At 42.3% G+C, this 27,197-nt stretch overlaps 1 protein-coding gene across 6 annotated transcripts in view; it reads right to left on the reverse strand.

The window, feature by feature from the left end:
- Positions 1-27,197, reverse strand: part of LTBP1 (latent transforming growth factor beta binding protein 1) — a 402,670-nt gene that overhangs the window by 341,784 nt on the left and 33,689 nt on the right. For all 6 annotated transcript variants that reach the window (XM_023251973.2, XM_023251970.2, XM_023251968.2 and 3 more), the window contains exon 3: positions 14,823-15,120. In XM_023251973.2, the coding sequence (XP_023107741.2) occupies positions 14,823-15,120 (298 nt within the window). The remainder of the gene's footprint in view (positions 1-14,822; positions 15,121-27,197) is intronic.

Here is a 27,197-nt window from a genome sequence, read left to right on the forward strand (position 1 = left end):
ACCCACACACCTTGAGAGCATGACCTGAATGAAGTTGAACGCCCAACCAACTGAACCACCTAGGAGCGGGAATTTTCAAAAATTCAATTTAAGAAGTTTCTTTCAAGTTGGGGGATTAAAAAGAACCCAAATTGGTGGATAAAAAATTCAGTAGGTACTAATAACATTCTTTGTATATAAGGGCCACCCCCAACGTTGAAAGTTCTTAAAATGTTTAACAAAGAGATCTTTACTACGAAAAGAGCTCTTACAAATAAAAAATGTATAGAAATTTCATAGAAATTCTACTGTAACAGAAATTTAAATGGGATAAAGAATGTTAATAGATTATTCATATAAAAATATGAATAACTAATAAACATTTGGAAGGTGTTCAATCTCTAAAAAGTTTTTAAAAACTGTAATTAATCTGTGAGCGATAAAATCACACTTCATAGGAATATTCAAAACCATTAATGCTTTAGAGACTATAACTCATTTATCAAAGTCTTATTTGACAGTGACCATATGTACTTTGCTCAAAATATTAAGGATGTGAAATGATCTAATACACATGTCACTAACATACTTATTCTCACTACTGTAGGGGCACCAGGGTGGCTCAGTCGGTTAAGCATCCAACTTCAGCTCAAGTCATGATCTCACAGTTTGTGAGTTTGAATCCCGAATCAGGCTCTGTGCTGACAGCCCAGAGCTTGCTTTAGGTTCTGTCTCCCTCTCTCTGCCCCTCTCCTACTCCCATGCACATACGCGCGCGTGCACACACACACACACACACACACACACTCACTCTCTCTCTCTCTCTCTCTCTCTCTCTCAAAAATAAACATTTAAAAAAAATCACTACCTTAATTTAACACAAAGCAACATGGCATCAAAGAAATCAATCAGGGAGACTGCCAAGTGCTTCAACCTTACAAAGTATTTCTAATACACACAATGAATCTCCCACTATTTACATTTACAGGTGACCTTTCAAGACATGAAGGCAATTAAGTTGTGAAACGCTTGCCTCATTCATGGAAATGGGTTTGGTAGGATTTTTTTTTTTCTCCTTCAAAACAGCTTCTTAAAACCAGGAGATAAACAGGGGCCACAGCAACAGAAAAGGAACAGAGAGAGAAAAGTTTCACAAAGGGCCTCAAAGGCCACTGGGTCTTTGTACTCCCTGAGTGAGGTAGGGGAAACAGAAAGCACTTCCTTTCAAATTCCTTTTCTCAGAGTGCAGTGCATCCTAATCGTCTCAAAATGTCTATGTCGTCTTCCTGCGGGAGTTAAGAACATCCTTCCTAGAAATATAATTAGGAAGGATTAGCTGCTGCATTAAGAGGCTTTGAACAAATTAAGGAAGAATGATGTCTCACTTTAGACTCTGTCCATCAAATCTCCAAATACCAGCACTTGGCAAAACCCCAACATCCGGCAAAGAAATAAGGCAGTGCATTTCACAAGCAGTAAAAGTGATGCCCATGTCAAGAAAGCCCCAAGATGATAATTGTTTAAAAATAACCTCCCTGTCCATGGCAGACAGTCCAATTAATTTTTAAAGATGTGAGAACGGCTTCTACATTGGTAACTAACAATAAAGAAATAACTGTCACATTTTCTCCTTGAGACAGAATACATTTTGATAAGTGAATTGTGATCATTTTGAAAATAAAAACATTTCATCAAACAACAGTGTTTTACTTGAAAACTCGTGAAATGACTCAAGTTTTTCATCTCTCCTCTATCTTTCTTAGGTTTGGGGCTTCAAAAATACTGTGCAAGTTTTTTCATTAATTTTGATACCAGAGAATCAGACAGACAATAACATATAAAAAACAGCAAGGAGATCATAGTATAAGAGGTTGGGTTCAAGTCACAGCTCTGCTACTACCCATGTGACTCTAGGCAAGACATTCATCCCTTTAAGTGATAAAATTTTATGATCTGGGCTGGATGAAGATACTGGAAGATGGAAACAAGATCGTACCTAATACATTCTCATTCTAGTTCCCATTACACTCAGCTCTCAAAAGGGACAAATACCCAGGATTGATTTTTTTTTTAATTTTTTTTTTAACGTTTATTTATTTTTGGGACAGAGAGAGACAGAGCATGAACGGGGGAGGGGCAGAGAGAGAAGGAGACACAGAATCGGAAACAGGCTCCAGGCTCTGAGCCATCAGCTCAGAGCCCGATGCGGGGCTCGAACTCACAGACTGCAAGATCGTGACCTGAGCTGAAGTCGGACGCTCAACCGACTGAGCCACCCAGGCGCCCCTGCCCAGGATTAATTCTTTACAAAGACAGTGATATTGATAAAATATTTCTTTGTGTTTTGTTGAGAGCTAACTTGGCCAATTATATAACTCTGGAATCCTACGAACTCTAAGTGAAAAATGATTTCACGCTAAGTGAAAAATAACTCTCAATGAAAAATAATTAAAGTTTGCCTGCACATCCCGGTTTGCTGTCTGAAAACTGAGCCAATCTTGCGTCAAGGTGCAAATCACTTAATATTTAATTAAATACTCATGAGTACTAACGAGTCTTCAAGCTCATAAAATGCGATTTTCAGTGTCAGTTTCAGTAATTTTCCCAAGAGACTGGCTGCCTGGGCTTTGCTGCCATATTTTTTTTCTTGCTAATGTGCCTCACATCTATCACAGGCATCCTAGGAAGTGCTAGGATCAAGAAGACTTGGAAGTGAAAAGGTCAAGAAGAGAAGATCCAGAGAACTAGAGCCTGACCAAAGAAAAACAGCCAGAGATACACAGCAAGCGAGTCCTACTGTCACCTGGAAGTGCCAGAGAAGGACAGGAAGCCAGGGCTGAACTACTGCCCCAGAATGGAGTGCGTTATGACTGAGAAAACTTTTGACTACTCTCATCAGCGACTCATTCAACTGGTCCCTTCTGATTACTTTCAGGAAACTGAGGCAGGTTAGCTGATGGGCTAGTATTTGCATTCCTGCATGGTCAGACTTTCAGATCCAGAGCAGTCATAATATACATTTGCATTCACCAAGGAAGCACTGCACCAAGAAGAGTAAATCACACGAAATGAAATGAATGTTATGAAGGGAGCGGATGGGGAAACAGGGGTCATGAGAGCATCTTTGAGGGAGTAACAGGTGTCAGGGAATGTTTCCCAGAGGAAACTGAAATCAATAAAAGAAACAGGTGTTAACAGGGAAGAGGAGCGTGTGCAAGGGGAGGCAGTAGGTTGCAGACGGACAAAATGTGTCAGGAAGGAGCTGGACAGGGTTAATGAGCTGCCTGGGACATGGTGACAGGTTGGTGCCTGTGTATGATGACAATCAGAGGATAAGAGTCTGATGTCCCAGGAGGGGAGAACTCATCTCTATCCTCAGAGCACTGAGAAGCCACTGAAGGCTCTTATGCAGAGCAGGGCGAGATGAGACTTATGTTTTGAAAAGATCCCTCCAGTTGTGGACTCGACTTCATACTCAATAAAATCCGAAGCACCTGGGATACAAGGGACAGTCAGAGTTTTTCCACTTTCCACCCCACTCATGGGAGAACCCACCTAACTCTGGTGGGCATAGGACCATTCTCCAACCCACTACTAATTTCCATCCAGTCTTCCCGGTCCCTCCTGCTATCCTGCATAAACACATCAACAGCTTGTCCAGAAATAGCAGTCCTGAAAAATGAGACATTTTTTCCTGGATTATAAATTTAGGGTTTCTTTTCTCCATAGTGTTTAAGTAGACATTCTTTCCCCTTAGGAGTTCCTGCCTCTGGGACCATAGGATTGGCTATTTCTGCTAGGACATCTCTAAGGCATTTGAGGAACAGATAAAAGAATAAAAAATACACTCAACATTGAGAACCATAGTGAAAACATACAAACTCTAAGCATGTTTACAAGTTAACTTTGTGTTTTATTTCCTTAAGCATATTTTACATAATATGAGCTGTACTGTCTCCTCCCTCATGTAGGACTCACATCTTCTAAGTTATTTATTCTGATCCCAGGCAACTCTGGGGCAGAGGGCCACTATAAAAATTTAGTCTTAAAATTCAGTCTACACTTGCTTGAACATAAACTAAATGTTAAGCCAAGGAAAACAAGGAAAGAGGATTTAGTGCAACCCTAGGGGCACCTTGGAAGGATTCAAGGGAGGTATCCATGGAATGCCAAACATATCCAAATGCAAAGAGGAATTTTTCCTATAATCTACACAACACCCAAAGTCAGGCTCTAAAAAGTATTCTTGGGTTTGGAATGAACCATGCAGGCCAGGGCTCAAGTACATGGTCCCATGCGTCCACCACGTTGCGTTCTATCCCAACTGCTTATCAGTGGATTCATGTGTGTTTCCATTCCAGTTCCATCACCAGTTTGCAGGAGGTCCTCTGACAACTAATTCATTTCCGGGGCACAAATTTATTTCAACAGAGAATAGTCATACGGGAAATACATTATCAGGCTCAAGAACCCCAATCTAACTATTGAAGGAAGAGACATTTCTAGCTCTCTCCCCACTCCAAGTCTGCCCACCCCTTCCCAACTCTCCCGAGGAGAACTGCAATCAGAGCCCCAAGGCCACTTTGTCTAGTGGTTGGGGCCGTTGGATGTCAAAAAATACTTGTTTATGAGTGGTGTTGACTTTTCAATCCCTAGCTCCATGAGACTAAGGGCATAAAGACAGCCAGGGCCCCTCCTGCTGCCTGGCCATCTCTAGGCTCTTGGTTTTCCCCTCTTCCAACCACCACAAGTGCTTGAGGGTGCTGGTCCCAAGATTGCAGAGAACAGTGGGGGCCACATTTAGACCTTCAATCTACGTGAAGGGCTTAAATCTAACTTTCATCAGAGTCATAAGGACTGGCTATACTATTAATTGAAGGGTACTCTGATGATTATTTACTATCCCTTGCGATTATAGCTCACTCTGGAGTATCAGAAAAGATCAGCAAAACAAGATTGGGTACTTGATAAAATGCTCTAATAGCCAGAATAATGGCCCCTCAAAGACATCCACATCCAGAACCTATGAATATGTTAGGTTGCCGGGCAAAGGGAAATTAAAGTTGCAGACGAAATTAAGGTTGCTCATCAGCTGACCTTGAGATGGGGAAAGTACCCTGAATTATCCAGATGTGCCCAATTACAAGTGTCCTTAAAAGTGGAAGAGAGGGGCACCTGTGTGGCTCAGTTGGTTGAGCATCCGACTTCAGCTCAGGTCATGATCTCACAGCCCACATCACGTTGGGCTCTGTGCTGACAGCTCAGAGCGTGAAGCCTGCTTCGGATTCTGCATCTCCTCTCTCTGCCCCCTCTCTGCCCCTCCCCTGCTCATGCTCTGTCTCTCTCTCTCTCTCTCAAAAATAAATAAACATGAAAAAAAAATTTAAGTAGAAGAGAAAAGAAGAGGAAGAGAACTGGCATTGAATAAACACTCAGTAAATATTAGCTACTATTATAATTATTACACAACACCAAAACAGCAGCCTAATTGCTAGCAATTAAATGGGGAACAAACTCTAGCCCAGCAGCTGCCCTTTTTAATTGCACACTTTGAGTTTCCAATTCCTGATGTTATCTTTCACCAGAACTTAAGCCCAGTGAGTTCTATCTCAAAACTCTTGATCAAGCCTTCCTCGTGGTACTCTGCAGGGTACACACACGGAAACACACAAGTGAGCTCCCCTACCCTCCCCTACCTCCCCCACCCCCATCCTACAGCGCACTCTTCCTGCCAAGTCCCACTCAGGAGAAAAGGATCCTTGCTCCCGGCTCCTCAAACACCATCTCACCCCACTATCTTCCCTAAGTGCATGTTTTTTTTAAAAGCAACAGAACAGCGCTGACCAACAAATACTAGTATGATCAAACTGTGCACAATGGATTATGAAGTCTCTCTCAAACCTTGACACTGTCATGTCCAATTGGGCTTGGTTTTCTGATGAATTCGCAAAGGTCTTCTTCTGGAATTCCCACACATGCCTACCTACAGCATTTTTCCTAAGAACCAAAAACTAGAAAAATTCCAAACATCCATCAAGAGTGGAACAAATAATAAATTGTGGTATACTCGTATGATGAAATGCTCTTTGGCAACGTAAATGTGAACAACAGTCACACACAACCACATACGTCAACCTCAGACATAACAATGAGTGAAAAAAATACACGTTATGGGATTCATTTATACATACATTGTTGAGAAACTGACTTCTGGTGTAAGAAGTCAAGACAGCAGCTTGGGAAGGAGGAAGAGGTCCGATCTGGAAACAAGGGGTCTTTGTCGTGCTGTCAGTGTTCCACTCTTTGACGTGTACGGTCCATGCAGGAGTGTGTTATCACTTCGGGATCGTCATGAGGCTGTGTGCATTTTAGTATACTCTTCGGTATGTAATTTTAATTGCACTTCAATTGTTTTTAAAAGTTTAAAGTATGCATATAAAATGATAAAAATCAGTCACTGGTTCCAATTGTGAGTTCTCACCCATCCCTAAAGTGTCATAAAGTGAACACTAAAATCCTTGGACTGAGTTCCTTTTCTTCAATTTTCTGCCACTTTGCCTTTTTTTCCCACATCATCAAGTAGCATCAAAACCTTCATCGTATAGACATGTTAGGTCAATCAGACACAACAGGAATACAAAGTATTCTGCAAAACTGTGCAGGGCTTTACAAAGGCAGACAGTATATTCCAAGAGAAAAAGGTAACTTCTTGCAACATAAGTAGGTATTAATGAAAGAATACTCAGACAAGGATTTAGACTTCTTTCTCTAGAAAAACCTCAAAAAATGTATTAAACATTTATTGTAGCCCTTCTGTGTACCTATTTCAATAAAGAGACAAAAGACTGTGAAGTAAGTGTTGTGACAATGGGGAGCGGAGGAAGCATAGAAAGAACCTCATAGGAAGATCAGCGGTGGGGGGGCAGGAGGGGGTGGGGATAGGGGTCAATACTGCAAGGTCCCTCCTCTACTCTCAGAGATCCAAACTGAGTGATCCTTTGGGGAAAATGCCCATTCAAATCCTGATCACTTCCTTGCTTTTTAAATAAGTTCAAGAAAGATCCCAATCTCAACTATCATGCTACAAAAAGCCTGAAACTTCTCCCAAGTTTTAACTACTGGTGTAGTTTTTATAATGAGTTGGGGTTTTTCCCACCTATTGGGATAGTATGAGAAAGTCCAAATAAAGGGAATGAGCTTACATTTTATTGTTGCTGTTGCTGTTAATTAGGAGAGAATATTACAACAAGCTTCCCACCCCTGTAGATATCACAGCATATAGTTTGTGGGTTTTTTTAAAGACTCACAACCACAGCGCCCGGAAGCTAAGAGCGGGGCAGAGATAAAGGACAGGGGAGCACCCTCTCCTCCACAGCATAAACATCACTCAACACTGCTTCCTATCAACCAACCCATAGTAAATGCAGAGCATTCAGTTCTCAAGAACTTTGAAAATGGACCCCATCATCCCAATGTGGATTCTAAAGAGTCTTGCCTATATTTAGAAAATATCTGGCATACTATGAGCTCACTTGATAAATATAGAATGCATGTGAATTACTCCTATCTTTTAAAAGAACATTTGCTCACTTGCTTCTTTTCTCTTCACCACATCCCTGGGACGAAGAGAATGAAGGAGAGGGATAAGTCGGTGCCATCACATAAATGCAGTCCCCTCACCTGGTCTGAGACAGGACAAAACTGATTTTTCCAGAGAAACTAAGCACCATCCTTTCTAACATCAGGACACCATAAGATGATGAAAAGAGCCATCACCAGGAAAGACAAAAGACAGGACACATGTGAGCTCCCTAGATAGATTTGACATCCATATCCTGAGTAAAACCAGACTTCCTTCTCAAGCTCAAAGACAAGGGACTGGGGTCCAGTGTCTCTGGCAAAAGCGCTTCCTCCTTATACCACACAGATAATAGCTCCCCATTTGGCAAAGCAGTGGTCATTTGTACCAACATTCTCTAGTGACCAAAAGACATTAAGAGCTCAAGAATGCCTCTCATGACCTCCACCTTGTGGTTTCATGGTCAGTGCCTATAGCATCCATCATGATGAACAAGGATAAAGACAGACCTTTCACACAAGTCAAAACAGTCTCAGTGAGCAGCACTAGGGGCTGACGACAAACTTTTATGGGCAACTTCAATATATGTGTGAATGATGACACTGACAGGTGGTGAAAAAGCTCTGGAAAGCTGAACCGTTTTTGAATTTTGCTCCTTAGTGGAGTCTCCCAGCTAGGAGTTATAAGCATTAACACCTTTTTGCATATAGGACTAAAGACAGACAGTGGAGATACATCTGCGACCTAACAGTGGCAATTCTTCCACAAATACACGTACAGCTGCATGTGAGTAACATCTACAGGATGCAATTTGAGAGTAACCTGAAGGGTTAGTACAGACCTTCTAGACTCCATTATTATCAAGTAAAAGTTCAAAGCATCAGAAGTGACTGCCAAGATCTGTATACAAGAAGATAAGGCATCACGTGGTGTTCTCGTTAGCTCATGGAGAATCTGTGATGCGGCCCACAAAACTGGAAAAAGAAACACCTCCGTAATAAACCTTCCATGAAAAGCATGAATGAAACTACCAACTACAGCAATGAGTACTGCCAGAATGCCCCAGCCAGGTCTTTTCAAACCAGTACCTGACCAAGTGCCCAGCTGTTAGCCACTGACACCCACTAATGGGATACAGAGGATAATCCTGGCAATTCATCCATAAAGCTGTGTCAGAAAGACCCCCATGCCCCTCCTTTCTCCCACAGTCCCAAGTCTGGATCACACCTCATTCTCTCTACCTTTGCCTCCCACATTCCATGAGGTGCCAAGGCTTTTCATTTATAGTCACTCCTGAGTGCACTTCCTTCCTCTACATTACCAGCACTGCTACACCTGTTACAGAGTCATCTAATTACCTCTAAGTCTAACCCACTGCAGATACTACAGCCAGATGAATCTTCATTCCAAGGCAGGAAAACACCACAGCATTCCTCCCACTTGAAATTTTATTTTGGTTTGTTGTTGTTGTTCTTGTAGTTACTCTTCCTTACAGAAAATATCAAAAATAGAGTTCTGGGGGTGCCTGGGTGGCTCAGTTGGTTAAGCATCCGACTCTTTCTTGATTTCAGCTCAGGTCATGATCTCATGGTTTGTGAGATCGAGCCCTGCATTGGGATTCTCTCTCTGCCCCTCCGCTGTGCAAGTACTCACACTCTCTCAAAATAAATAAACTAAAAATAAAATAAAATAGAGTTCTGTACCTCCATGTACCCATCATCCAGCTTCAGTAATTATCCCCTCAGAGCCAATCTTGTTACCTCTGTACCTCAACTCGCTGAATAATTTCAAAGCTCATACATCAAACAATTTCATCTGCAAATACTTTAATATCATTCTCCTTACATAACTAGAAGTCCTTCACCACAGCCCCCCCAAATCAACAATCATTTCTTGTATCATTAAATTTCCAATGTCTAGATTTTCATGATTCTCCTATACATCATCATCTTTTACTTTTATTTACAGTTTGTTTGAATCAGGATAGACACAGTCCAAACATTGTGATTAGTGAGTTCCTTAAGCCTCTTCTAAACTATAGTTTCCCTCTCTATTCCTTTTTTTTTTTTTTATCTTGCTTTGTTGTCTCTTTTTGGAATGGTTTTGTGGAAATCTTAAGTGTTTACCTTGGTTTTTAACCAATCCTTACAACCTTTTATTACCACTAGTCTGCATCTATATTAAGTTCCAATCAAATCGTATCCTACATGTGGTCTTTTTAAAATATGTCTAAAAACTCTTTGATATTCACACCTTCAAACAGCGCAGCTTAACTTCATTCCCTTTGAAAGAGTGCATTTGACTGAGTGACTCACTTCTAATGAGTAGAATAAGGTGGAAGTAAACGTGTGTATCTTTAAGACTGACAACCACAAAGGCACTGTGGCATTCTCCTTGCTCTCTCCAGTGTGGGATCACTGGCTCCAGGAGAAGCCAGTAGCCGGCCATGTTATGAGAACTCTCAGGCAGTTCTGCAGAGAGATCCATGAGTAATCTCTTTCCAGGAGGGAAGCCTCCTGCCAATAGCCACGGACTTGAGTGAACTTGGCAGTGGGTTCTCCAGCCCTAGTGGAGTGGCCCCTGCTGACTGCAACCTCATGAGAGATACTGAGGCACATCTCGCAGCTAAGCACCTCCTAGGTTCCCCACCTGCAGAGAATGTCAGACAATAAATGTTTGTTTCAGGCTGCTGAGTTTTAGGTGATCTGTTACACAGCAGTAGGTAACCAATATGCCATGCTTTCTTTTTTTTTTAATGTTTATTTTTTAATGTGCGTTTATTTTTTAAAAAGAGACAGAGCACAAGTGTGGGAGGGACAGAGAGAGAGGGAGACAGAGACTCTGACACGGGCTCCGGGCTCTGAGCTTTCAGCACAGAGCCCGAAGCGGGGCTTGAACTCACAAACCATGAGACCATGACCTGAGCCAAAGTCAGACGCTTAACTGACGGAGCCACCCAGGCGCCCCACTAATATGCCATATTTTCTGATGTCACATCATTGCCATTCCTGGAAATGCCCTTCCCATCCAGTTCTTTGGGTCCAAATTTAACCATCTTTTCAAGCTCGCCATCTCCAGAGCCATCCCTGGAACCTCCACTTCCCCAACACTCCAAAATCTGGAAACAATTGCTCCTTCCTTTGATTTCCTCAAGAGCTCTGTATCTGGTTCTAAATCAAGCTGTCTAAAACTAACCTGGCCAAAGGTAAAACCAATTCAACTACTACTCACGTACCTAAAATGTGTAGTTTTAACAGCACAGTGTTCCTAAATTAACTGTTGCTTCAAACGTGCCAGGCACGCACTCGTTTTCACGGTTCATGCTCTCACATACTTCAAGCCTTTGCTTACATGTGACCTTCCCAGTTGGGTCCTCCCCGACAGCCTATTAAAACCACCAGAGAGGGGCGCCTGGGTGGCGCAGTCGGTTAAGCGTCTGACTTCAGCCAGGTCACGATCTCGCGGTCCGTGAGTTCGAGCCCCGCGTCAGGCTCTGGGCTGATGGCTCGGAGCCTGGAGCCTGTTTCCGATTCTGTGTCTCCCTCTCTCTCTGGCCCTCCCCCGTTCATGCTCTGTCTCTCTTTGTCCCAAAAATAAATAAAAACGTTGGAAAAAAAAAATTAAAAAAAAAAAATAAAACCACCAGAGATCTCATGCCTTCCCACCCTGCACCCACCCAGCACTCTCCATCCATTCCCGCAGGTTTACTTTCTCCTACAGCACTTCTCACAGTGTTCTCATCATGCCACTTCCACCTGTCTCCCACTTTGCAGGCTGTAAGCTCCAGGGAGGCTGGCATTTTGTGTATTCGTTCAGTGCTCCAGCCTGAGGCCCTAGACAGTGCGTGCCCGGGACACAGAGCGTGCTCCACACACCTTGCTGGATAAGAGATCAGGACGGCTTCATACACCACATAAGAGATGTAACGCTCAATACACAATGTGAGGGGCACCTGGGGGGCTCCATCAGCTGAGCCTCCAACACTTGGTCTCGGCTCAGGTCATGATCGCGCACTTTGTGAGATCAAGCCCCACGTCGGGCTCTGTGCTGACAGTATGGAACTTCTTTGGGATTCTCTCTCTCCTTCTCTCTCTGCTCCTCCCCTGTTCTTTCTCTCTCTCAAAATAAATAAAAAACATTTAAAAAAATAAACATTTTGATATCTTAGGTATCTTTGTGTCTGCAAGCACTTTAAGGAGGCTTAACCAATCTCCTTCTTCAATAGATAAAAACAAAGCAAAGCAAAACCTTGAAACTCAATCTCCTTCTTCGATAGATAAAAACAAAACAAAACCTTGAAACATCCCAAAGCAGTCAATCTTAAAAAAAGATGACTTAAGAATTATTACATTTCTTAAAAGTAGCCAAAATAGTCCTATCATGTATGCTCCTTGGCAGTTTGATTAAGTAGGATTTCAGGTGATTATAGATCATTACCTAAATTCACCTGTGGGCCAACTGCACCCCTCCTGCCTTTGTGTCCCTCACATGTTACAGCTCATCTATCATCTCAAAACCTCCTTAAATGCAGAAGTGGATCTTTTACATCTTCATACTCCAGATAACAGGGCAACCTATAAGCGTTCATTAAGAAAGTATCACGATCAGGATGCCTGGATGGCTCAGTCCATCAAGCATCGGACTCTTGATTTCAGCTCACAGTTGTGAGAGTGAGCCCCAGGTCGGACTCCATGCTGAGCGTGAAGCCTGCTTAAGACTCTCTCTCTCTCCCTCTGCCCCTCTCCCCCACTCGCCTTCTCTACAATAAAAAATAAAATAAAATAATCATTTAAGAAATGGTCAGAATTGTTAGCACCTCGGGCCACCTCTTCTCCTTACCCAAAAGCACATCACAGGCACACCCACCCACACACACATGCCCTGTAACAATGCCATGGCGAAAACTATCTTCATTCAGAAGATGAAGCCTCTGAAGCAAATGTATCCACGGACTTATTTTTCCAAAGCAATGTTAGAACTGAAACCTTAGCCACCTCTTTGACTCACAACATTCTTGTCTAAATTATACTGCTGCTACCAAAAAAAGAAAAAAAAAGTTGAATCATTTATCTGACTTCTGACATATGGTTCTTACTAACAAGCCATACACACACACACACACACACACACACACACACACACACACACATCACAGAGGGTCAAATTCTAACAGTAGATGGTGATATTCAAGATGAAGGATGTCGCTTGTAAATTACTTCACAGTTTATGTAAGTAATAACGCTAGAAAAAAATCGTTGCAATGCACAGTAACCTGACTCTTGATTGCCGAGGCAAAGTTCAACACAGAATTGCTCTTTGTTTTTAAGATCCAGAACAATGCTGGAAAAGAGATGTCTAGCTATGATATAATCAAAGCAAATCCTTGTGTCATTTCAAGGATACACAGTTACATTCATGTTCTGGCACAAAAAAGCACCACTATATTTTAGAGAAAGGGTCAGCAAACTACAGAGCTCAAGGGCCAAAGGTGGCCCATCGCCTGTTTTAGTACAACCGACGAGCTACGAATTTTTATATTTTTACATTTTTTAATGGTTGGGGGAGAAACCAAAAGTAGAAGAAGAAGTCACATGGGTGACGTGTGAAATTTATACGAAATTCAAATTTCAGGGTCCGTCAATAAAATTTTACTGGATCAGTCACACTCATTCATTTATGCATCATCTATGGCTGCTTTTGTACTACAACGGCACAAGGAGAAGCTGCAACAGAAACCCTATGTCCCACAAAGCTGAAAATACGTATTACCTGGCCCTTTACAGAAAAAGTTACCACCCTTCAGGGCATGGAAGCTGAATCCTGACCGCCTCTATTTAAAGCCCAACGTGTGTTAATATTACTCACTTATTAACTGTGTTGTGTGACCTTGACCAAATTACTTAACCACTCTGCCAAAAACCTCAGTTTCCATAGCTGTAAAATGAGGTCAATAACAGCACCCACCTTACGGGGTCACTGCGAGTTGTGAATTAATAATACATGCAAAGCACCTGAAACAGTCCTGGGCACAGAGTGAGCCACTATTGAACACTGGCTGGAACCATCATCCCTTCTTGCTCCGGAACGTGTTTTCCAACTGAAATGCCACCAAAGTGGTTAGACTTCAAACTAGCCCCACAAACCTACTCACCAAGGTAGAAGTGAAGAATGAGACAACAAGAAAGGAAAGAAAAAGCAGAATGAAGAGGGGGGAGCAGGGGATAAGAAGTGAAAGGAAAAAGCAGGCAGACCCCACTCAGCAGGGACAGTAGGTGGCCTACTCGAAGGGGAAGTATAAATTAGGATAATTTCATCTACACTAGCAGATTAAATAACTTCTGTGGGCTGACTGGATACTAATCACCATGTGGAAGCTGTCTCTAGGGGGGAAAAGTATTCACAATTCCCAGCAAGTGACTTACAAATGAACCGCTGGGTCAAGCCCATTTCCAAGTGGAGAACTTCCTGTATTTTACATTCCTAGACAAATGACAAGTGAGAGTTGTGGCACACTCTGCATCTTGTGATCCATGTCTAGTAGCTATTTAAAAGGAAACCATGTGTGTAAGGACCCTGTGCAGCCCAGGAGCCCCTCCTCGGGCCCCTCAGAGGAGGCCAGGGGTAAGCAGTCTTAGCCAGGAGTCCTCATTGTGTTCAGAATGGCACTTACTTCCAAACGCTAAGAAAAAACCCTGTTCCCATAAATAGAACACGAGCTCATTCACCAAAAATGGACGTGCGTGGCAACTGGGAGGTAAACATGGTGTTAATAGAAGAGACACTTAACCTGCTACCGAGGTTGGGAAATGCTCTTTCCCAGGGCTCTCATCTGGAATATCTTCTCTACGCAAAGCTGAGTTCCTGCTGTTTCCATGTATCTTTACAAATTGCACTGTTTACTTTCTTCAATTATTATTTCAAACTCTAGACACTTCCCCCACCCCCAAAAGAATTGTTGTAACACTCACAACTGCACCAGAAACAACTCTCTTTATTCTTCCAGTCCAACCTTGATCCCTCTAATCCTCACTACTGCTTTGGTTCATGCTTACAGTCAATCTTCCCTGCAGAGGCTAAACACACATACCAAATATGTTCAAAAGACGTGATGGAGAACCATGACATGTAAAACCTTAAAGAAAGAAGAGACATTATTACCCAAGTGATTTCTACCAATTGTGCAGGAAAGGCAGAGTGATTGAAAGCAATCACCCAGGACAGCAATTAAGATGCTCCTGAGTAGAGGCAAGTTGAAAACACTCACTGAGAATGAATCTGCTGGGACAGTCCTACGGAAGGCTTCGGCTTGAGGGTCAAGGTCATCTGGGCCACAGGACTGACTCTTGGAAGAGTGTCTGCCTTCTTAGACGAAGTGTGCTTTGCTGCTTGCTCAGGAGGGACCCAGGAGGAAGCAGCCGCAAGACTCTGCCCTCCAAAGCCTGGGGATGAGGTGTCCTGGGCAGCTGCTGTCTCACAGGCTTTGCCCTTGGTCCCCGGTTTACACACACAGAGTTGAGGCCGGAGACACATCCCTCCATTCTGGCATGGTGGAACACAGCTTGCTGCAGGGAGACAACAGAAGACACAACTCTGAAGAAAAGCACTGGAGACTTAACAAGTCCTTCCAAGGGCTTTTAACATCAGCACCAGAACGCTCTCCGATAAAATAAAACCTTATTCAAAGACATGATGACAAGGACAACAATGATGATGATGATAGCTAATATTTATTAATGGCTTCCCAGGTGCCAGGCGGTTCTAATACGTATCGACAAATTGAACGCCACCCCCCTCCCCAGCAACCACGGTAAGGAGAGGTTTTATTTTGCCTGTTTTACTGATGAGGAAATAGACACAAGGGTTATGTAATTTGCCAAAGGTCACACAACTATGAGTAAATAGAAGAGCTGGGACTTGAATCCAAGTGAACTGGCTCCAACATCATCTTTCTTTTGTTTTTGCTTTTGTGTGTGTGTTTTTCAACGTCATCATTCTTAACCACTTCATTAGAGTTGCCTCTCAGAAATGCATCAGAAATGCATCAGCAATGGAAAACTTAAGAAAATGCTTTGCCTTTCTTTTTAAATTGTGCTCAGTGGCTTAAGTTTAAATTTCAGGTACCCAAATAAGATGTGATAAGCCCAAGTCCAATCCCCAACTCCAAAAAAGTGCTACAAATTTCATCTTGCATAAGCTATCGGAGCCTGGAGTGACTGACTCAGAAATGCAGACTAACTCACTTTTTTGTTTTTACATGACAGAAGGATACAGAGGTTGAGAATCATCCAAGATACACTTTTATACTTCTGTTTTCAAAAAGCCAGTGCCCTGTACACCACTCCTAATCTTACAATGAAAGGCAACCAAGAAGAAGCAAGCCCTTTATCTCCTATTTGCTAGGATGCACGTACTCGGAATCACAAGACTTGTGGCCAGAGTTTCAAAGTTAGTGGGGCTACGGGTCATGGGTAAGTGGGTTTCATCACAGGCAAGGTCCCAGAGAAGCTGAGATGTTACCGACTTAAATTTCATTAGCTTAATGTTATATAGGCTGATGGACAGGATTCCTTCAGTTTATGTGTCCAAATGCACTCATTGACACCAACTGATTTTGTTATCAGTCCACTTTTGACTTAAATTAAACCCTTGGTCCTCAAGCAGATCATACTACTACAACGCCCATAAAATGAAATGCCAGATTCAGTCCATAAGCCTTTACAAAATAGATGAGGGATATGAACAAGAGGAAGCTTAACTATGGATGAGCCAAATGACCAAGACCTAAAAGCCCTTTAACCTCCTGATTTTCTATAAAAGAGAGAAGCAGCTTTCCCATTTTCCTACAATATGATTCCCATTAGTTATAGAAAATAACGGTAAGAAGTGACTGCCAAGTGTCAGAATAGGCTGACAAATTTTCCAAAAGTGGGAAGGGATTCTTAAAAAGCAAAGAAAAATGCAACCAGCTCCCTAGGTGACCTTAGCTTGTCATTTAACCTTAACCTCTGTACCTATACATATTTGGGGGCAGGAGGGCAGTAACTGCTTGTTCTAAAACGGTCCCCAAGAGCTCTTCCCAAATTAGGCTTCTAGAATTCTAAGTCCAAAACTATGCACTTCCAGGGTTCAGGATTCTAATTTATCAGCATTTTCCGGGCCAACCAATGATCATTGGGTCCCTACTCGGCCATGGTTATTTATGGAATGTCACAGAAATGGAAATGGGCTCCACCCAGAGAGAACAGAAGTGGCCACGAGGGAGGACAGGACGGGGCTTTCAGAGCTGAGCCTCTGCCAAAGATCACCCCCCCAGGCACTTTCATGTATACATTCTCTTCATGCTTTCAATTAGAAACATGTTTCATTTTAACATCTGAGAATGATTTCCGCTTCTCCTCCCTCCCAAGGTGTGCTGCAAATGTCCCCTCATCTACCAGGAAGGCTGCACAGAGCAGCGTATGAAAGTTGGTACCCAGATGGGGGCCAATCATGAAATTTTCCAAAATACCACTGAGGATATACAACCAGAACCTGTCTTTAGGAGGACAAAGAGGGATTCGAAGCATCAAAGGGTAGAGATTTTTTAACTCTACAAATTTGGTAGCATGTGAGAGGCAGGGAAAGAATAATACAAAGACCTTAAACTTATAAAAACTTCCTACCATAAGAGAAAGAACATGTTATATAGTAGTGTGACTATATATGATACCACCCTTCTGCAGTAAATGTTGAGAGAACAATAACACGGGGGCACCTGGGTAGCTCAGTCGGTTAAGCATACGACTTTGGCTCAGGTCATGATCTCACGGTTCCTGAGTTCTAGCCCTGGTGGAGCTCTGTGCTGACAGCCTGCAGCCTGCTTCGGATTCTGTGTCTCCCTCCTTTTCTGCCTCTTTCCCACTTGTGGTCTCTATCCGTCTGTCTCTCTCTCTCTCTCTCAAAAATGAATAACCATTAAAAAAAAAAGAATTAAAAACAAAAAAGAATAAGGAGAATGACAATTTTCCCTTCCACCTAACCCCCCATAGGCTCTGACAGCAGCTTCCTAGAGCATGCAGACAGGAGGGGCTGGCTGGACCTGGGTCAGGGAAGGGAGGGGTGGGACAGAGTCCCTCAATGCCAAGGTAAGCCCCTCACCTGCCATGAAAAGAAAAGCAAAACTCACGTCCTGCAACCACATTTTATCAAGCCGTTTCTCCTAGGAAATTGGGACTCCATGTCGTTGTGGTTCTCGTGTGGCACTTGCTGAAGTGTGGTGCTTGGACCAGCGGCAGCAGCCGCCAGAAGCGCTTCAGAAGTGCACAATCTTCCATTGCCCCAGGTCTGTTAAATCCCAGACTGGAGTCCAGCAAACTCACCACCTCTAGATGAGTCAGATGCACACCCAGCTCTGAAAACCGCGGACATACGGTGTTTGGAAACGGGCACTCTTCCACCAGCAAGTGTTTTAGGATTTTTCTTAAACTCATTTTTTCTAAGTCCAGTATAATTAACATACAGTGTCATATTAGTTTCAGGTGTACAACATCGTGATTCAACAATTCCACAAATTAGGATTTACATTTTTATAACTGCAAATTTGGTGTTTTTACTCCTACAATTGCATTTATTTTATTGAATTCTTGCTGTGATAAATATGCTTGTTTTATGTTGCTGCTCTTTTATTTTTAATGCATAAAAAAAAAAAACTTCCCATGTGACCAAATTCTCAAGATTATTATGGGTCCCTTCCAAAAGTTTATATATTGCCATCATCTACTTCATGGCCAGTGCAAAAATTTGTAGGCACTTATGAGAAAACTGTTATTCTAACCGAAGCAATGAACTATGTGGAAAATTATAAATAAATGTTACAGAAGTATTTTAAAACCACTTTTTCCACCAGTCGATTCTGCATTTGCCCAGCCACAAGTAGTTCAACACAATAAGTAAACACTACATCAAGATATTATCAGGGGATGGGCAGTGGTTCTCAGGCTTTGCCACACATTAGAATCACTTGGGGAGATTTTAAAACTCTCAAAACCCAGGGCTGACACCAGCCTCTGAATCAGAATCTCTGGGGGAGGGGATCAGACATCAGTTTAGGTTGCTTTTGTCTTTGTTGTTGTTGTTGTTTTTCTTAAACTCTCCAGGTGATTGCAACATGCAGCCAAACTTGAACAAAATCCTAATCCAGACTTGCTGACAGACTGGGTTTCATAAAATGCAGCTCTTTGGATTTTTTTTTTCTCCTTTGTTCAAAAACTTTCAACCCAAGTTAGCTGCCCGTGAGATACATTAAAGACCCCCTGCACCTGGCCCAAGCCCCCCTTCCACCCTCACTGCCCCCTGCCCATCCCTACAGAAGCCCACCACTCCCCACCTCTGCACATGGTGCCCTGTCCCAAAACACGTCTCCCAAGCTCGTGTTCATGTGAAACCACCTCCTTCTCCATGAAGTCCTTCTCAAATGCCCACCAGCCCCACAGTGATCTGTTGGACACCTGAACTCCTGTCCCCTTTTATCTTTCACATCACAGTCCCTATACTCTGCCACATGTCATTAATGATCTCAACAAGTTCTCTTATGTCCCAAATGAGATTATAAACTCAGGTCCATTAATTGGCTTACATAGAACTTCCAGTACCCTAGGATGGGAGCTTTAACCTCATCTTGGTCCACTAACTGGTGTGAAAGCAGAGCCACACCTTTCCAAAGGATGCTGGGAGTTGACGACATCTGAAAAGGGAATACAATCAGTGGGCTCCTAATCCGTTCCATGATGACGTCTACACCTCCAGACTCCATTTGCAAGTTGCATCTTCGATCAAATCTCCAATCCTCCAAAGATGTTTTTAAACACAAATTAATATTAAAATATACTCTGCTAATGTAGAAGATCTGCAGTGGCATTAAACAATCTGCAGTTAAAGAAACCATCTCAGAAGCCCAGATCTGATGTATTCTAGAAGAAGTTTGAAGGGATAGGACACTCTGAATCAAGCTGGTCAAGGATGAACAGAAGAGAACATCACAGGGCGCCTGGGTGGCTCAGTAGGTTAAACATATGACTTCGTTCGGTGCAGGTCACGATTTTGTGGTCCTTGAGTTCAAACCCCACACTGGGCTCTGCTCTCACAACTCAGAGCCTGGAGCCTGCTTCAGATTCTCTGTCTCCCTCTCTCTCTGGCCCTCCCCGACTCATGCTCTGTCTCTCTCTCAAAAATAAATAAACATCAAGAAAAAAAGAAAAAAAAAGAAAAGAAAAATCACAATGCACTGGTAGAAACTGTGACAAGTTACTAAACTTCCAGGGCAAAAGCATGTTAAGGAGATTAGCCTAAGAGGTTCAGATGCAGCAGAAACAAAAAAAGAGCTTCTGCAAGGTGCCTGCACACAGAGATAGCTCAGAGAACTGCAGACTGTTCCCTGAGCATTCACCTGATACTAAGCTGAACAGGGCAGAACACCATGAGGCCAAACTCTCCAGGACCTGTAAGGTGCAAATTCCCAATCCTGACCTGCCAAAGTCAGGACATTCAGTACAGTCCCCAGAATTAAACCCCTTTTGTTTATTAAAGTTTATTAATTTTGAGAGAGAGAGGGAGAGACAGACAGAAAATCCCAAGCAGGCTCCACACCACCTGTGCAGAACCCAGTATGTCAGATGCTTAACCAACTGAGCCACCCAGGTGCCCCCAGAATCAAAGCCCTTTAAAGAGAATAGCAAACCTGGATATCAAAATCAGGCAAGAAGAGTACATGAAAAGAAAGCTAACACACAAATCAGTTAAGGATACAGGTACAAAATACCTAAGTAAAATATTATTTCAGAAACAGAAAAGCAAGCAGAACTAATTCCAAAAATATAAGGATGGCTTTAATGTCAACAAATCTGTCTATGGAATTTCCCATGTTAGAACATTAAATGAGAATTTACCTCAATGAATGCAAGACAACTTCCAATAAAATTCATCACTTACTCCTAGTAACAAACAAAACTTTAGCCAACTAGAAATACAAGGGGATTTCCTTGTTCTGGTAAACAGGACCTACAGCAAATCCCACAACAGACAGCATACCAAAACATACAGCAAATACTACGAGGAAACTGTAGAAGCATTCCTATCAAAGTCAGAAACAAGTCTAAATGCCTATAATAGCCTCTAATAATTGATGTGGTATTGTAGTGTGCAGCTAATAGGACAAAACAAGAAAAAGAAATAAAAGTCAAAGAACTGGAAGGAAGAAACAAATCTATCGTTATTTTCAATTTAAGTGTCTACATAAATGATTGAAAAGACTGTACAAATTATTTTAAGTGATAATGTGGCACTGGTTTAGAGACAGAGAAACAGGTCAATACAATATAACATAAAACTTACAAACAGACTAAAATATGGAGTTGTGCAAGGTGATGGAGGAGATATAATAAACGGGTAGAGAAACAATGGACTACTTACTGGTGCTGGAAAATAGGCATTCAATTAAAAGAATTAAAATTAGATCCCTCCAGGTGCCTGGGTGGCTCAGGTGGTTAAATGTCTGACTCTTGATTTCGGCTTAGGTCATGATCTCACATCTTGTGAGTTCGAGCCTGGGGTTAGGCTCTGTGCTGGAGGTGCAAGTGTTAGCAAAGATTTAGGGAAATGGGAACTCAATTAAATACTACTACGTACTGCTCACAGGATATATTTTATACTCACCTCTGTAAAAAGCAATTCGGCAATAGTTAGTAAGGTTCTAATGTGAAAACCCTAATACCCAGCGATTTTACTTCTCTGCTGTCATGTGCTCAAGGAGACACATACAGGTATGTTCAGGGCACACCAGTAACAGTAGGAAAATACTGATATCGATAAACTGTATTATATTCATACAATGAAATATTACACAGCAGTTAAAATCATGACCCACATCTGCATCTAGCTCCATGGAGGGATCATGAAAATAACATTCACTGAAGAAAGTAAATTACATGATGATACTTTGGAATACTATTTTTTGTATGATTGTAATAACTGTCCGTGTAATCTTTTAAACATATAAAACAATGCCAGTCATTTTTAATAGACCTATGAAATCAACAAAAGCATAAAAAATTATGTACCACATTCACACGAAATTCACGACAGTGATCACCTCTTGGAAAGAAGTAGAACACTGTAAGAGAAGAAAATAAATCACTTTACTGGCCCTTTTTTTTTTTTTCCTTAGAAGACAGATGGGCAGGAGACAGACAACAAGGCTACTTAGCTCAGCTGTGCACAGTACCTACATAGGGATTTACTACTCTACCCTTTGTGCTTTTCCGTGTACTTTTCTATTTTTTCAAAATCAAACTAATTTTTAAAAGCAATCCCGCAAAGGCAATTGAGAATTGAAGGCAGCTAAAACATGTTCCTTAATCACAGTGGTGCCAACAGGTGGTTCTAACAGGTATGAGGCAGGTCAGTGTCAGAAAGCACCACCATGACCAGGATGAACTCAGTCCACAAATCCTGAGCTTGAAGAAAGCCGACGTCAAGACGTGGGTGAGGAGGATACACAGAGAAATCCTACTCTGTCCTGGCTGCCAGGTCGGTCTTCTGAAAAACCCCTTTCATCATTTGAAACAAATTCTCAGATTTCACCCCAAACAAATACTCTCTGATTTCTTCCATATTTGAATCCAACTGCAGTTGACAAGCTGATCCTTAAGTTCTTTAAAAGTTTGGTGATTGTATTTTTAGGAAGTAACCCATGCCCTGAAGCTCAGCCTCTATTGCTTTTAATTCTAAAAAAGTAACTCTTAGTTATATTTAAAACCCATCCCAGCCCACACAGGGCCAACAGTGTGACTATCTCTGCCCCTTGCTTTTCTCTCCAAACAAGTTGTAGCATGTCTACCACATGTGTCCCGTGGAGAAATGTGAGTCTAACTGTGTCTTCTGTGATCAGAGACAGCAGGTGAGAAATGGCTTTGCTGTGTGTGTCTTCACAGTAATTCCCAGCTGCCCTTTGAAGTTATTCAATAACACTAAGTGATATCAGATCACAAGAAACATAGCATGAGGTCACACATCTTGGTCTAACTCTGTCTGCTCCTTGTACCAAACCCAAATAAATGCTGGGCTTGCCTCGCAAATGTCTCCGGGTCAGCTTCCTCCAAAATCCCTCATGAGCAAAAAATATTAGCATAGCATCCCCATGCCTTTTCTATCCAGCCTTATGCAATAATGAAGAATTCCACATCACTGAATTTTGTACACAGGTGAACCAAGCACCAACACGTATAGTAACCCTTAGGGGTTTGATCGTTAGGAAAAGCCACGTGAAATACTTTAGGGGTGGGTGTGTGTGTGTGTGTGTGTGTGTTCATGTTCTCTCTCCAAGTCAGGCTATCAAGTAGCATAGGCTTTCTCCCCACTCTCTCCTACCCGGTTTGCTTTTGTAATCTACCCCCCATCCCAAGTGACAACTTAACCAAGCAGATAGTCAGATGGTTGTGCAGACAGTCTGCACCAATTATATGGAATGCAAGTCACAAAGGTTGTGTGTGGAATTTCCTGGCTTTTTTCAGGAGTTTAATGCCTTTGTGTCAAGTACGGAGCTGCCATCTGCCTAATTCCCCAGGAGCTGTGTTCTGCAAGGTTGAGGTTCTGGAAGCCTGAGCTCAGCAGGAGTAGCTTGTTACTATGTGATTTAATTTAAAATAGGTCGTCAACTGAGGCCAAACACACTCCTCCCAATGCCATCAATAACTGTGAAATCACTCACGGAATAGAACATAATTAAGTCGTAAGTCATGTAATGAAAAACCACCAGCAGTTTTTCTGGGTTCTGTTTCTGGTCTTATTACTGTCGTTTTATTAACATTTCTTAACTTTTTTTTTTTTAAGTCCATGAGAAAAGAAAAGAAAACAAAGTTAAAGATCTACAGTTTAGACTAAACATTTAATTAAAAATAGCAAAAGGAAGAGAAAAACCAGAAAAATATTTTCAGAAAATGCTATTATATAGAAAGAATAAAAGTCTTTAACAAGTTAAAGCCAAAAACTGAAGAAAAAAAAAAAGGACAAAAATAGACAAGAGAACAGAAGAAAATGCAATTAGTAAAAAAACTTGTGGGGTAATATCCAAATTAATCAAGTCATCAAAAGAAATGCAAACTAGGGGCCCTCAGGTGGCTCAGTTGGTCAAGCATCTGTCTCTGATTTTGGCTCAGGTCACTGTTCAGGGAGTTCGAGTACCGCATCAGGCTCTGAGCTGACAACATGGAGCCTGCTTGGGATTCTCTCTCTCCCTCTCTGCCTCTGCCTCTCTCAAACGTAAATAAATGAACTTAAAAAAAAAATAAATGCCAACTAAAACAAGGAGATACAATATTTGGCTAGAAGTCACATAAAAGTATTAATACAAAGTACCACAAAGGTGGTAGTAAAATGGCACAAGCCTTTTAAAAAGCAGTTTAACACCATGTTCCAAATATTTCAGTAGCCTCATTTCTAGAAATTTATTCTAACAGTAGTCAAAGAAAGAAATCACTATGCACATACATATGTCAGCTGTCCACAGCTGTGTTATGTATGTTAACGAAAAATTCAAAAGAAGCATCCAGGTTGAGTCAAGTACAGTATTACAACCATTCAAAATTAGAAATGTAATGTGACACTAAGCTTTTTTAAATGTTAATACTGTTCATGTGAATTAAAACAGGCTTTTGTGAGTTATCAATCACCTTCTCTAATAGTATAATTTTATTTTGTGCACTAATGCTAGCACGTATGTATGATAAATACAAGTTTGTGACAAATCTTTGGTTTTACAGACGAAACTATTATGCACATACAGAGTACGATTATAATTGACACCTTTAGGTTCACTGGAAGACCATCTATTTCTAAATAATAAATCTATAATGTGTTTTAATCATATCATATTATCTTTTTCACTCATTCACACAGTAAGACCTCCCCCCTTCTATGCTAATATTATGCTAAAAACTGGATAAAAAGATGGAGGAAACAAACCTCCTGCTCTCAAGGAGATCAGAGTCCAGTAGGAAAGACATTAAAAAAAAAAGTCATTGTACCGTTATGTGCTAGAACAAAGGCATAGAAGGCATGAGAAATGAGGGGTCCTCAATGGGTAAATGACAAATATTTTGATTTATCATATCCAAGGGACTACAAAGGATACAAAGAATTCTTAGAATGGTTTGTTTCCTTGAGGACCAATGAAATCCGCCTGCCCAAGCTCACCTACTGATGGAAAGCAGATGAAGCTCAGCTCTGGAGTCACACTGATCGGAGTCCGGACCACCCCAACCCCACGCCCTTACTGTGTGCCCTTGGGCCCGTTGCCAAGTTTGACCTGCACTTTGGTCTTTCACTGAAACAAATACCGAGTAACAATTTCTGCATTATTTTGCACCAGGCACTGTCATATGCCCTGTGACTAGGACTGCACACAAGAAAATGCCATCTGTGCCCCATGAGACTCATTGCCCAGACAGAAGACTGACAGGAACAGTGATTATTATTATAAGCATTGTGGAAAGAGCATGGTGCACAGTGGGGGCCAGCCCATATGGGATTTAGGTTATTAGGAAAGACTTCCCTGAGATCATCAAGTTAGGATCAGACCTGAAAGCTGAGAGAAATAAGTAACACAGAGGCCTGGACCTGGAGGGTGGGGCCAAATGTTAGCAATGAAACCTGGCCACAAAGCCATTAAGAAGCAAAACGCAGGATGCCTGGGTGGCTCAATCGGTTGAGCGTACAACTCGACTTCAACTCAGGTCAAGATCTCATAATTGTGAGACGCAGCCCTGAGTCATGCTCTGCACGGACAGCATGGAGCCTGCTTGGCATTCTCTGTCCCCCTCTTTTTATGCCCCTCCCCGCTTGTATGCGGGCTCGTGCACACTCTCTCAAAACAAACAAACATTTTAAAAAAGCAAAATGCAAATGGACTCTACTAACTCAGGAAGGGCTTTTCATCAGAGATAAGTTCAGCGGGGTGAGGAAGGAATTACAACATATTCTTAAATGTATGTGTCCAGTATGTCAATCAGTACAATTGAATGGGACCGGCAGAGACCTTATCCTGTAGATGAGGAACACAACACCGAGGCCCATCGTCACCAGTGTAACTTGATGCTGCTCTAGAGTTTCTCATCAATTCAGTAAGAGGCAGAAGAGAGGTGTGCAGTGAGACAGGCTAGCTCCTACACTGCCAGCAAGACTGTCCGCGGGTACAGACTTTCTTTACCACAGTCCGCCATGTTTTAGGATTAAGACTTAGAAACACTCATGTCTGTTTTATCATTCTTTTTTTTTTAATGTTTATTTACTTTTGAGAGAGACAGAGACAGAATGCGAGTGGGTTGGGACAGAGAGAGGAAGACACAGAATCTGAAACAGGCTCCAGGCTCTGAGCTGTCAGCACAGAGCCCGACGCGGGGCTCGAACTCACAAGCTGTGAGATCATGACCTGAGCTGAAGTCAGACGCTCAACCGACTGAGCCACCCAGGCGCCCCAGTTTTATCATTCCTAACCTAGGAAATGCGATACCCAAACAGATCCATGGCAGGATTACAAGCAATACAGTAGCAAAAAACAGAAACATCCTACCCATAAAACAACAAATGGATAAAAATCACGGAATGTGGTAAGTCATTAAAAACAAGGTTTCCAAGACCTTTTTAATGATATGGAATAATGCAAATGATGCTAGGCCAAATGAAAAATAAATAAAAAGCTCCTCATCGCCCTAGAACTTGCTCCAATCAGCTTTGCCCCTCTATCTGTCCACTGAATTGGATCCTGTCAGAGTCACCTGTGACCTCTGGGCTACCAAGCTAGGGGCCGTCTCCTTTTCTTGGCCAAGAACAGCAGTGGCCATAGTTGATCTGTCTCTTCTTCCTCATCACCATCTTCCTTAGCTAAGATGTCACATGCCGCCAGCCCCTCTATGTCTCCCTTTGGCTCTTCCTTCCTTTCTTGGCCTCTGTTGAAAGTTTCCAAGGCTTGCTTGGTCCTTGGACCCTTCTCCTGGTGATCTCATCCAGTCCTAAGGCTTTGATTTCCACGGAGACTGTGCCCAAAGTTAGACCTAGGCTTTGTCCTCCTACCTGAACTCCAGATTTCCATGTTCAACTGCCTCAAGAATAGCTCCACATGGAGATCAAACAGACTTCTGAAATTTAGCATAGCTCGATTCCCCTCCCCCCACCCCAAACTCCACATCAGGATCTTCCTTAGCATTCATCTCCTTAGAAAGCAGCGCCATTTGCCAAGTGGCTCACCGCGTGTATTAGTTTGCTGGGGCTGCCCTCACAAACTACCACAAATTGGATGCCTTGAACAACAGAAAGTCATCGTCTCACAGTTCTGGAGACAGGCAGTCTGAAATCAAGGTGGTGGAGGGGTTGGTTTCTTGAGTGATGTGAGAGAATCTGTCCCATTTCATTCCCCTAGCTCCTGGTGGTGTCAGGCGTTCCCTGGCTTGTAGAAGCTGCTACCCTCTCTGGGTCCTCATGCCTCCCCTCTATGTCTGTCTGTGTGTTTCCTAAGGACACCAGTTCCACTGGATTAGCCACCCCCCTCCACTCCAGTATGACCTCCAATGACAATTTTCTCAAAGAAGGTCACATTCTGAGAAACTGGGGG

The sequence above is a fragment of the Felis catus genome, chromosome A3, assembly GCF_018350175.1.
Source record: "Felis catus isolate Fca126 chromosome A3, F.catus_Fca126_mat1.0, whole genome shotgun sequence".
Taxonomy (NCBI): Eukaryota; Metazoa; Chordata; class Mammalia; order Carnivora; family Felidae; genus Felis; species Felis catus.